Source organism: Alexandromys fortis, unplaced genomic scaffold (genome assembly GCF_014885135.2).
Source record: "Alexandromys fortis isolate MF-2015 unplaced genomic scaffold, M_Fortis_MF-2015_v1.1 scaffold_4, whole genome shotgun sequence".
In the NCBI taxonomy this organism is placed as follows: domain Eukaryota; kingdom Metazoa; phylum Chordata; class Mammalia; order Rodentia; family Cricetidae; genus Alexandromys; species Alexandromys fortis.
Genome location: NW_026067944.1, coordinates 14735852 through 14748631, shown reverse-complemented (window position 1 = coordinate 14748631; position 12780 = coordinate 14735852). Strand labels below are relative to the sequence as shown.

Below are 12780 nucleotides of genomic sequence, written 5' to 3'. Positions count from 1 at the left end.
GATACGAAAATCTTGCCTTGTATTTACAGACAAATTTTAATGGAATATTTCATGGTCCAACACAAATATCAGACCCAATGGCACTAATTCTTGTACAGCCTTTGGCTTACCCTGTATAACAAAATCTGTTATTTAAAGTAGACTACAAAATACCTCATGGTAAGTGAACTTCCAAAGACACAAAGAAAATCTTCCATAAATTTAAAAGCTTATCTCAAATTCTTATTGTTATAAGCTTAGGATGTATATAAGGTTAATTGCATTATCTTAGGTAGTTGAAATATATTGGTTAGAGTGTGGAATTAAAAAGAAATTGTTTTATATATTTTTGTTTCTGTTCCTAGTCAACATTAATAAACACAAATAAGTGGATGTAAAATTACCTTTACAAAATTTTGAATGTTGGCAATCTCAAGCAAAATTCTTTATGTCAGTGACACTTTTTTTAACCCTTAGCCAGCATATTACAAGGTTCATACATTTCAAGGAGTAATGATTAAATGCTATATCAGCAAGATAACACTTATTTATAAGTGGCTCTCATTTTTTGAAAGAAAGTTCCTTTTAGAAATTTACAAGTTGTATGTCATTGAGGAAACTTAAAAATAAATGGATATGATATGCAATCAATAAAAGTATTCAAAATAATGTATTTAGCATAACAGAGTATGCTCCACATCTCTTGTCACCTTTCACTGGAGAAAAGAGAGTCCGTTTTCTCAATGTCTGCTTTCAAGACTAAGATGCACTTAAAGAAGAAACAGTTCAGTAATGTCCAACAGATAACTAAAATTCAACTTTTATTTTTTTCCATATTTATCAGACAACTTTTTCTGAGGAGACGTTACTGAAAGGATGGAGTGTAAATGGGAACCCTGTAGGCATGTTTATAAGAGTTGTACATGACGTATTTGAAGCGCCACTCAGTACACATTGAAGACTTTGTAAGTATATAGGCATATCAACATGCAAGTGTCATGTACTTAATATTACAATATGCATTTTGTTTTGTGAAAATGTTCATGATTAGAGTAGATTCAATAATTGTGTTTGTTTTCTGTGTGATATGTTTCATTTTGGTGGATCTTCTTTACAGCGCAGAATATGTTTTAATGCTGTCATAAGTATACCCTTCCAAAAGATATGGGTTTCATGTCATATACATAGAAGCTTGGAAGCTACATTTCTGGGAACACCTGCATTTCTGGACACTGTTTTCAGAGATAAGTCTTTAAATTTTTTTTTAATATGGTAAACTTGTTGCAAAGTTGTTGACACCGAAATAGTTATGATAAGAATGGAGCTTTCTTTAAGGAATATTTATGGTAGAATGAAAAGCTAAACAACCAATTCACAACTATTGATAAGAACTCAAAATGAAGAAAAGAGATGTCATTCCAAACACAGAAATCCTTGGGTCACTACTCAATTGCATCATTGAATCTACACCACGTACAGTGAGTACAGAGAAATAAGTTTGTAAAAAGATCAAAATGTTACATATTTATAAGGAGCAATATTACTAGCGTTGAAAAAGTCTAGATTGCTTTCCGTCCTATTTATGAGATTCAGTCAACACATCAGAATCACAGAGAAAAACAAAGAGGAGAAATATAACAGCTCTGTTTACATTTTGTACTTGTCCTTAACCGATTAGTGACTACTGCTTTCAACCATTATATTTATTGTGCATGACTCACTATCAGCAAATATAAAAACGTGTCTACTGGGATCATGTACAAGGGAAAGCATCTAAAGAAAGAAAGCATTTGAGGTTTGACAGTACTGTGTGTTTGTGTAATGCTGCATTTCATGCTGCACTTAAAAGTCCATGTAGGAATCGCTACTGCTTTGACCCTGGATGTGGAAAAAGTGCTTAAGTGCTGAGCCCTGGTAGATTTTTCTTGTGCCCCTGCAATGGTCACTTGTCTTTTAACTTAACATCTTTGAAATATACAGCATATTTCCAAGGGGGTATAGTGTTTTCTTTACATCTTTTTCACATTTGGGCCCATTTTCTCCAAAATAATCACACATTTCATATATATATACATATATATGTATATATACATATATATGGAAAAGATGATAAAGATTAAACCAAACATTATTCATAACATAACCACATAACATAGAAACATCTTACTTTAACTTCAAGCGAATTTATAGATTCACCATCATAATTTCATAAATTTATGTAATCTATTTTTCCTAAAGGAAAATACGCTCATAAAATGGCATTTTATTTTAACATATTTAAATTACACCATTGAAAAGTTCATGTCATGCCTAGGCAGGAAAAGTGAGTGGGCTTTTGAGGCAATATTTTTAATTATTTGGGGTTATTTGTTCATAAAGAGGCAGTTTTAAAATATTTTTTTTGTTTATAAAGAGAACACTTCTCTGGAAATTAAATCATCTACATGATTTATACTTAAAACACAGCATTGAATTTCAATAAATTGTTGCACTTTAAAAATAAAATCAAATATCATATTGGATTGCAAATTGTTGCCATCAAATCACTTTTAAAAAGTTACAATCACATAACAGCAAAATAGTAGCTAGGCATGGAAAGAACTGTCCTCACCAAGTTTTCATATTTTACTTATATTAACTTAATGATAGAGAGGTTAAACAAACACATATCCATACACCATAGAATACACTACAAGAAGTTGGCTTTTGAGATTTCCCAGGGAGTGGGGAGTGCATTGTTATGAGAGTCCCAAAATGATTCTTCCTGGGATATCTTGTAAATATTTACTTCCTCTATTTATATTGAAGTATCATAGCCCATGTTAAAAGCGAGAGGTAGAAGAATTATTGTTAAGTATGCATGGCAGAGAAATTACCAGCTATATCCAATAACTATTGCATTCAGTAGTAATCTTAATACACAAAAATGCTGATGATTTTAGAACCCATTCATATAGACTGTCCCCTTTAACTCTCTTTATGATCATGCTACTTTCAATCCACTGCCTTTGGAAGGGTATAAAGAAGTGCAAAGGGCTTGTTTGGGTTGTGATAAGGAACAAAGGAGAGTATTAAAGAGAGAATTTCCCCATTAAAATATAGTGACTTTAACTTCTAAATATATCCTATGTTCTTTGAATAAATTTGTACTAATAAACAAAGTACTTCAATCTATTAAAGCACATACATTTCAAAGAAAGCTCAAGAATGTCAAATTCGATTAGAAATGAATTAAAGACTAAAATCCATGTCATTTCAATCTCTGCATTAATGTCAAACACTAAAGCAAACAAATTTCCTTTGTTAACTCAATAATTATGTAGGAAAAATATAACTTGCTGTTGTTAGTGCTTTAATACTTTACAGGTGAATTAGAAAACTCTTGGATCTTATTTAAAGTCTTTAAAATCCCTTTGCCTTAAATATCCAGCAATAGAATTACAGATATTGCACTGAGTATATTTCAATATTGCCAATGTGTATTTCAAAACAAATTATATTATCTACACTAAGATTTCCTCTTTCCCAGAATTCAAAATGCATATTATAATTACATGGGTTTCCGACATCCATACACAGCTAGTACAAGATACTTACATGTACATACACTGTAGTTACCTATATTTTGCATAGTTTTTAGTGTGTACTTTGTGCCACTTAACAACAAGCATTACTCATCAAGAATTTTCTTTAGGGTTTTTACCTACTTCCGTTGCGATCACTGATTAACCATTTCATTTCTTTTTTTTTTTTTTGTATTCATCGTAGATTACCATTTGCTAAAGGAAATAAAATTGGGCATTTCCAAAAGCTTTCTGGGACTAAAACACCATGGAAAGGTTGTAGTACAAAAGGGAGATTCTTGTTTTTTGTTTCCACAATTGGAAAACTGTGGGATTTTATATTTTGGTTTTTTAAAATTTTGTTTGTTTATGTCCAAAAGGAGCAGAAGGAAAAGCGTTTTCAATGTGCCCACTGGTAACCCTTGGCAATAAGTGGCACTAAATCACACAATAACTGCTATGTTACATGGAAGAGCCATTACTGTCAAACAGCTGCTGTACATGTGCCTATATGGAATCTCAATGCTGGTACAGTCATGAGGGCGTAATGACAAGTGAACCTGTCTTTTTAATTGAATATTTATATATATATATTTTTTTTTACAAAAAACGAACAACAACAGCAACAAAAAAATAAATGAGGTGTTAGCTTCTTTGCCAAAATCAGGAAAGTTGCTTTTCTTTCTCTATTTGTTGGCTTAATTGTAGACTTTCTATGAAAGACTAAACATCTTTAATGAAATCATCCAGTTTCTAGATTAAATCCCAATATCAGGTTTCTTAAATTGCTTCTTGTAATTTCTGGTAAAAGAAAAGAAGTTGGAATCTCTTTCTCTGTGTTTGTTTTAATATCTCTTCTCTTGAATACACACACACATACATTCACACACACTCACACACACACACACACACAAACACATGCACCCACGTGTGCACACACGCGCACACAAACATCAATCTTCCAATGGGGTATTTTGTCTTTACTATTGCAGCCAGAAACTTTTCCTTCCCCTCCCTCCCCCTCACCCCCAGTTTTGGTCACCATTCTTCCCAGGACATTGAAAAAGGAAAAGAAGACAAGAAGAATGTTGGTTCAATATTTCTGATGGAGGAAAATCAATGCACACTGTAAACATTTCTGGCAGAGAGGAACTTCTTTTTTAACGAATGATGCTCTGAGTCTTTGAGGAGTATGTGCACACAGTTCTTCTACCATGTCCCCTACCTACTGAACTCCCTTAACAGAGACAGAAAGCAGCTCCATGTGCATGCGACTGTGCATATTTCAGGCTTCTCAGCTGACATGAGTTCAATTTAGAAATCCTATCTCAATATTTTATTTGCTGGAATGGGGAATGCCCAGAATTCTTGTAACTTATTTCCTTTAGTGAAAAGCAAATAACCTTTCAATATAGAAAAGTATAACTCCATCACTTTTTTCCAGGACAGGAAATGATATTGAATCAAAACTAGCTATATTTAATGGAAAACCATTTGATAAGATCCCAGAAATTTTATCTGCCAGTGGTTTTCTTTTTACAAATTCTAATCGGTATATTTCTTGGAAGGGTTAAAAGAGTCAAATGTCTTAAAAGGCAAACAATTTTGGATTTCTAATTTTACAGTGCTATAAATAATGATTGTGTTATTTAGGTAACGATTTTAGCAGTTGGAGCCAAGTAGAATACAGATGAAGAAGGATGTAAATACAGCATCGATGAAGAGTAGCAATTTTGCAAATGTATCCTGAAATTAGGCTTTAAATAGTAATTGATGATGCAGTTATACAACGTACTTAGCAATAAGAACCTTTCCATTTTGTACTAACAGGATGAATTTTGCTGTGTGGAGTCTTTCTAAAGATTATGCATTGAAAGATATGAGCAGTTTATAGACCTATTCTAGTTTCAATGTGTCTAGAGGCACCTACCTGATTCTCTCAAACTACCATACTATATTAACATATTATTGCATTTTTCCACAGATGGTATGGAGTGAACTGTAAAAACAAGCATGCAATCACATCAATGCAGACTTATTTCCTTAAAATGTCATACTGTATATGATTTATTATGTTAACACTCAACCACATCATATTATTTATGTTCTGTATATTTTGAAAAAGTGCTGCTTGACTGACATCGTCCTTTTTCTTTTGTAATAAATCAACAAGATAAATGCTACACAATTAAAAAAATCTTGGATTTTCTAACATTTTCCTTGAAAGTTTGATACTTTTCTGATAAATAGTCTAACATACAGCACCCTTGTCTTCTATTAGATATTAACACAGGATGTTGTATTCAGTCATTCTTGTTCCCTCCAAATAAATTCCAAGGTATTGTTAAAACTCTAGGCCGTCACGCTGTCAGACATCACAAGTACAGCTACCATATTGTAATATTTGTTTTCTTCTTAAAGGTGCAATGTTTGTAAATGGGAAAGTAATTTTTTAATCTAACTGGATTTTATTCTTTAGCTGCTAATAAATATAATGAAAACTATTCTAGCAATATTATATTTCACCCAAAGAAATTAGACTTTATATTGACTCTGTGTCATATTTAAGATTACAGAATTTCATAATAGTTCAATACACCAAAATTTCAAAATAATCCAGAGAAAGAGACTTTCACCTTGGAGTTAAGAGCATGGCAGGGATTTTCTATCACTCACTGTTTCATAAGTTTGTACCTCACAGAATGCATAGACAGGAATTTAATATAAAGAATTAGTTCATTTATACAGAAAACATATCCTAAATACTTCCTTTTTGGCAAATCAACATAGTTAAGCAGCCATTAAACTGCCAAATTAAAATGTGTAAGTTTTATTTTTTTTTATCAAACTAAGAGTTTGTTTTTAGGTTATTATTCAACTGTGGTTGTGATTTAAAACCTGAGGCTGTGCACTGGTTGTTAGCTTAAAATTACCTTTCCTTGTAACATTGTGCTTCCATTGTATAACAAATAAAAATTAACAAGAACTAGAAAAATTTGTTGTTGACAGTGCTAGGACATACAGACAAAAATACTAATATGTTATCTACTTATAATATCAGTTTAAGTAATATCTAAAGGGATATAATGGACATTAGAAAATGCGTACTTATGACCGAATAACCTACAGCCAAAAAAGTTAAATATGTATCAAATAATGTTTAATTGGATTTATTATATGCACTATATACAGATACTAAAATGTCTCAAAATTGTGCCCTATTTCAGTTTTGTTTAGGCAGGTGAATCCTTATGGAGCAAATAAATTATAAAATCAAATAGAGAAATGAATGAAATCTTTATGATTCCCAAAGCAGTTAAATGTTTGTAATAATTTATTGGTAAATGAAGCTACAATAACCTAATGGTAGGATCTATATAATAATATAAGGTGTCATGTCATGATTATAGTCCATACACATGGCGCCTGTATCAAACACTAAATTTTAAAATAGCAACTTGATACAGTATTACCAGTATAATCTCAAACATTCCAGAAACTACACTACACTGTCTTCATTTTGTGTTTTCTAGGGCATATGTTTCCACAACATGTTATCTTTGAAGATAGACAAGTAGAAAACATAGTTTGTAAACCTCTAATCTTTGATTAAACGTAAGCACGTTAGGCCATTACCTAATCCTGTGACTTGTGAAAACTGTTCCATAAATTCTATGACTTCAAGAAAAACAAATGTAGGGGTGGGGCTCTGCATACATTTCTTCAGTGTATAAAAACAACTCAATATCATGATCCAGCGAGATGATTAACATTGTTAAGGCTGTATATTCAAGCACTGTATGTTAAAAGAGCAATGGTGTAAAATTTAGGCAATAAGAAATGTCCTGCATTATGGATGGTACAGTAATTAAAAGATGATGCTTTCAACTGCTGATTGTTGGTGTACACTGGCTACTGAGAGCAGTACAGTATGGGTGTTAATAAAGTAGTAGAGGGTGCTTGGAATGGTTTCTGAAAGATGGTTTGCCAGTTTTCTCCAGCAGTCAGCCTGGTAGGTAAAACTCAGAGCATGTGGCCCGAATTTTAAATGAAATACTCTTTTTTCTCTTCAGCGTTGACTTGGCTGCCTTCAGCATTGATAATGGCCGTGTCGGCATCTGGGGCATCTTCAGCTCCTTTAGCTTCGTTTGTTAGATATGTTCCTGTGGAAATGGAAAGAAAATGATGTTAGTTCCGGAGGTCTAATAAAATAACCAGCATCAAAGATATATTTACTTACAAGTAAAAAGCCGCACAATTTCAACTTCTAAACCTCTATCATGTTTCTTTTTCTCATTTCTTAAGAGAAGTGTTGCAAGCAAAACTGCAGTGCAGTTGTTTAAAGGCAAGAGGGAGTCTTCAATGATTAATATTTGATTTTGAATCTTTTTTCTTTTTTTAATTTATTTATTTCTTTATTAATTAATTAAAGATTTCTGTCTCTTCCCCACCGTCGCCTCCCCTTTCCCTCCCCCCCCCCCAATCAAGTCCCCCTCCCTCGTCAGCCCAAAGAGCAATCATTCTTAATGATTGATAAAACCGTAAAGGAAGCTCAGCTAAAACAATCAGTACCACTTACTAAGACGTATGTAGTCAATGGTCATCTTAAATGTTTACATTTATTTTTGTTTATTCAGAACTGAGCTACCAAAACAGACAAACTAAAAATAAACATAAAAAAACTCAAAAGTTGAAAAATAACAAAACGAAACAAACAAACAAAAAAGCTCAGAAAAATAACAAAAACTGTTTTGAATTGTCCAAATACTCCTGGGCATGAAAAATCATACTGAACTATGTCAATAAAGTTTAGATTGGATGATTATACAAATAAAAATAAAATGTATAATATTTTAATTAGAATACTTTGTACTAAACACAATTTTCTGACTAATAAGGCTACATGTAGTCCCATACACTTATAAACAAATCTTTTAACCAAATATTTAGGAGTTAAATTTTATCTCTACAAATTTACTACCTTCCTTCAAGTTTTGTTCATTTTTTTTTAAACTCAGAATTAGATTGGTGCAGTGAATTAACATTTAGAAATGACCAGAGTTTCCAGAGTGAGCCACTGGTTCAAGGGGAAGAACATAAAGTGCGTAGTTTTCTCTATCACTGAAATATGACTAAAAATGTCTGATGGTCTTGTTTATGGAAATGTTTAAATTAATTGATTTTCTACTGTTAAAGGTAGCACAGCATTTACTAGTGATACAATTAATATTAATAAGATTAAACTATTTGAAATATCAATTATCATCACTTCACTGAAATGATTTAGGATTTATGTCTCCAAATCCCTCCTTCTTTCTGTATTCTTGCCTCCACTCATGTCATAAACATATGTGGCTATAGATTTCAGAAAGATATTAGTTTCCAAGTCTTTTTAAATTAAAGCTAAGAGAGCCTTCTTTGACTATTACTCACCTTTATGTCTTGCCAGATATCGCCCAAGCAGAAAAATGGAACAGAGCGTGACAAACACAACTACAGCCACTATTCCTCCTATGAGAGCATGATCAGGGCCGTTCTGGCCAGCCAGGGAATTAGGATCTAGAAGAGAGCATGGAACACTGTTTAGGCCGTCTGTTGCTTTCTCCTTAAACACACATATAGAACTAGAATCAGTCATTTTGAAATAGCGTGTTTCTATTAAAATGAAGTTGTATTACTGTATATTATTTCAATCATTTCATCAACAAATACTGTTTGTGCAGCTACAGCCTATGAATCACCTGGGGAAATAAGACTGGACAAATTAATAAGTTTACCATCGACCTTATATTTTAAGGAAAAAGACAGTATGAATCAAATATACACTTACAAGCTTGTTCAGTTATATATTTTTTTTACTTGATAGTCACATTTATTACTAAATATGTATATGTCAATTTCTATATAGATGAGGACAATCCAAATGTACCATTTTAAAATGAGATTAAAATCTGGGGATTAATAATTTGATATTTCTCATGATACATATAATATTTAAAGCTCTGAAAATTGATACTTTCTCTAAAGAAGTCTTAAAAGAAATCCAACAATAATACTTTGGGGAACTCAACTTTCAAAATCCAGACAGTCATAACAAATAATTTCATCAGAGAAAACTGAGGAGGAATGAGAAGAAAGATCTGGGAGAAGACACTGTGAGCTTGATGAAAGAGAGTGTTAAGCTTTGGTGACAGGGTTACACTCCTGTCACATGCTGACAGATGGCGAAAGGCGAATAAACACCAGTGAGGATTAAGTGTTCATTGGATTTGTGGTTTTAGAAAAAGTGACTAGGAAAAAAATTAACAGGAACCTTTTACATTATGCTCTTAATAGGGGTATGCTGGAAAGAAATCAACCAGTAAAGGATAAAAAGATCAAAAAAAAAGAAAAACAAATCTAGATGTTTGTGCACTCAAATGTTTAAAATTGCCAGTTATGAAATTCATGCAACAAAGAACAAAACTCAATGAAACTCTGAGTAAGAAACTGCTTGAAGGTTCAGCTTTATGGCAAAGATCAAATAAGCATGTGCTTCTCCTTCCACAGCTGGCTTCTTGCCAAGATCGTCTTGTGGTTTTTTAGAGGCAGGATCCAGAGGTAGGAGAAAGACAACAAAAAACTTTTGGGTAGCACTAATGCTTTAAAATAAATAAATAAAAACTCTAAGAGTAGGGGAGAAACGTGTATCTGACAAATAGATTTAGACATGTGATATTTAATGGAACCAGTGTCCTGTCAAAGAATCATATCCAGACAAAATAACAACCTGTGTTTAAAACTTCAAACAACCTACAGATCCCTAAACCTTATGAAAGGAAGAAATGGAATGTAAAAGCTGTGTAGGCCTGACGGAGTTCATATTTCCCAGCACCTACTGCAAGTGACATCATGGAAGAGAGCCTTACAGGTGGAAAGCAAAGAAGAAACACCACCATCAAAGCTAAAGTGTATTCTGATACTATTCTGTCATGCTTTGTAAGAACTTTCCATTTTCCTCTTATTTTCAAGTGTGAGGAGTGTTAATTAAGAAGGGATACAATGACTCTACATGGAAAAGAGAAGAGTATTTGTGCACTCTTGTGCATGGACCAGAAAGGGTATTCATGCATAGCTTGTCTTAGTCAGGCCACCCCTCTGGATAACACAGCCAGCATGACAACACTGTGCATACTTAAATATCTTAGAGTTTCAGTTGAGAAGACTAGCTTTATGTGATTATAGGTTGTCTATGTGAAGAGATAGCATACTTTTTTTGTAAGAAAACAAAGATTACAAGTATATTGGTAATCAGAAGGTCACACTAAGGCAGTGATTTCTGACAACACACATTTCCTATTGCTTTTAATGCATAGAACTAAATGTTGTCTAGGCTTTCCTAATGTTGGACAGAATCATGAGATACATTTTAAATAAGGAATAAAAGATTAGAAAATATAAGGTTCCCTTAATTATCTACCCAGGTGAACTAATGAGTTATATTAAATTCGAGAAATCTATTGTCATGAGTAATGTCACCTAAAGAATGAAAAGAAAAACAGTAGCCATTTCAACAATGTCTTATAAACTATAGCTCTTTCATAAAAATGAATAAAATAAATACACAAAAGGATAAATATCATTAAAAAGACCATCTGCCTTAAAGTGCTTGAAAGGACATATATACATGCTAAAAATGCTTCCTTTTTTTTTTTTTTTTTTTGAGACTAAGTTTGCTTGGGATTAAAATCCCAGCCACAGTATATCACAGTGTGGGAGACATAGAGGTAGAAAAAAATCACTTTTTAAAATAAGGAAAATAAAAAGTCAATCTGCTATAACAGCTACCCTTAGAATTTTATATGGATTTGAGTTTCTGTATATTTGTAGCCAAGTTTGTGCATCTCAAAAGGAAAAGAAAGACGAGAAAGAGGCACGATGCTTTCTTTGTTGTCTTCCCTTACATCAAAGTTCACAAAGCTGCATTCTGTATTTCTCTGTTAGAACTTTTGAACTTCAAGGTATCTCATTGGATTTTTTTTTGTTTAGGATTTCCTTCTTGAAATTTTCCTTCATGAATTGCTCTTCTCGCATTATTGTACTTTGTCTTGCATCCTCAAGTTACCTAACAATCATTCTTTGAAATCTTTTCAGGCATGTTACTCATCACCTTAAGATTTTTTTTTATATTTTCGTTTCTTTCCCTTGTGAGTCTATCTCATCCTTCACTTTTCATTTATTTTCTGCATGTCACTTTGTAGACATTTACATCACTTATATTAGTGGGTGACTCATCTTATTTTATGAAGTACCTTTTAGTGGAGAATATCTAGGTTTCATTTAAATGAACAATAAGGTGCCATCTGGGTAGTTGCTTGACTTTGACTGTGGTGAGCTCAAAACTGAAGCCTTGAAGACACTACTCTCAGTTGCAGTCAACACCAGCAAGGCCTTTAGCCCTCAGATTTTCTGTTTTAGCTCACTTTATAAACAGTATTATAGTTTTAAAATGGTTTTCTTTCAGTTGTCTTTCATTTGTGGTCTTCTCAAACACACGCAAGTTTAAAAATTTTATGCAATCAAGTCTAATTTTACATCAAGACACAGAGGTTTATGGGTAACAATGTGAAATACTATGTCATAACAGAATATCCATAATGATTTCTATTATTATTTAAAATTGCACGAATCATATGTATAATATTATTTTTGTGTAATCTGTGCTAATTTATTGAAAATTTTTGTAACAGGCCCTTAGTAGACCCAGAGATACTAGTACATCTGATGCAATGTTAGAGGCACCAGTTTTAGAACCAGCATGTAGACCCCAATAGTTGGCAAAATGGGAACAAAGACCTGATCCATCAAAGACTTAGTCCATAATTTCAAGATCTAGAAAAGTTATTAAATGTACTAACCTTTGCCTTTTGGATTTTGTAATTTGGTTTCTCCCTAATGTGTCCTGCTAACTAAAGTGTCTCAACCAGGATGTGTGTTTTGTGCATTTAAGGTAAAGTATGGCAAGGTGGCACAATTTGGTCAAGTTCCCTGTGTAACTTACCAGTTAACAAATAGACTTTCTAATGAATTTAAATGTATGTATCATCTCTGAAGAAGATAGCTTGTAACATTTTGTAGGTTCCAGTAAGACTCCAAGGGATACCAAGGACAAGGGTGGCATATCCCAGGGCCAATAACTTATGGAATGGATAGTTGCATGGGAGTATGTACCCAGAGATGTTGCAGGGCCCCGGCTGGT

At 32.9% G+C, this 12780-nt stretch overlaps 1 protein-coding gene across 2 annotated transcripts in view; it reads right to left on the bottom strand.

Annotated features, from left to right (window-relative positions):
- Positions 1-6958: 6958 nt before the first annotated feature.
- Cadm2 (cell adhesion molecule 2) overlaps positions 6959-12780 on the bottom strand; it is an 889457-nt gene continuing 883635 nt past the window's right edge. For both annotated transcript variants that reach the window (XM_050148726.1, XM_050148727.1), the window contains 2 exons: positions 8976-9101; positions 6959-7705 (listed from right to left, as the gene is read on the bottom strand). In XM_050148726.1, coding sequence (XP_050004683.1) covers positions 7587-7705; positions 8976-9101 — 245 coding nt within the window. In that variant the 3' untranslated portion in view covers positions 6959-7586. The remainder of the gene's footprint in view (positions 7706-8975; positions 9102-12780) is intronic.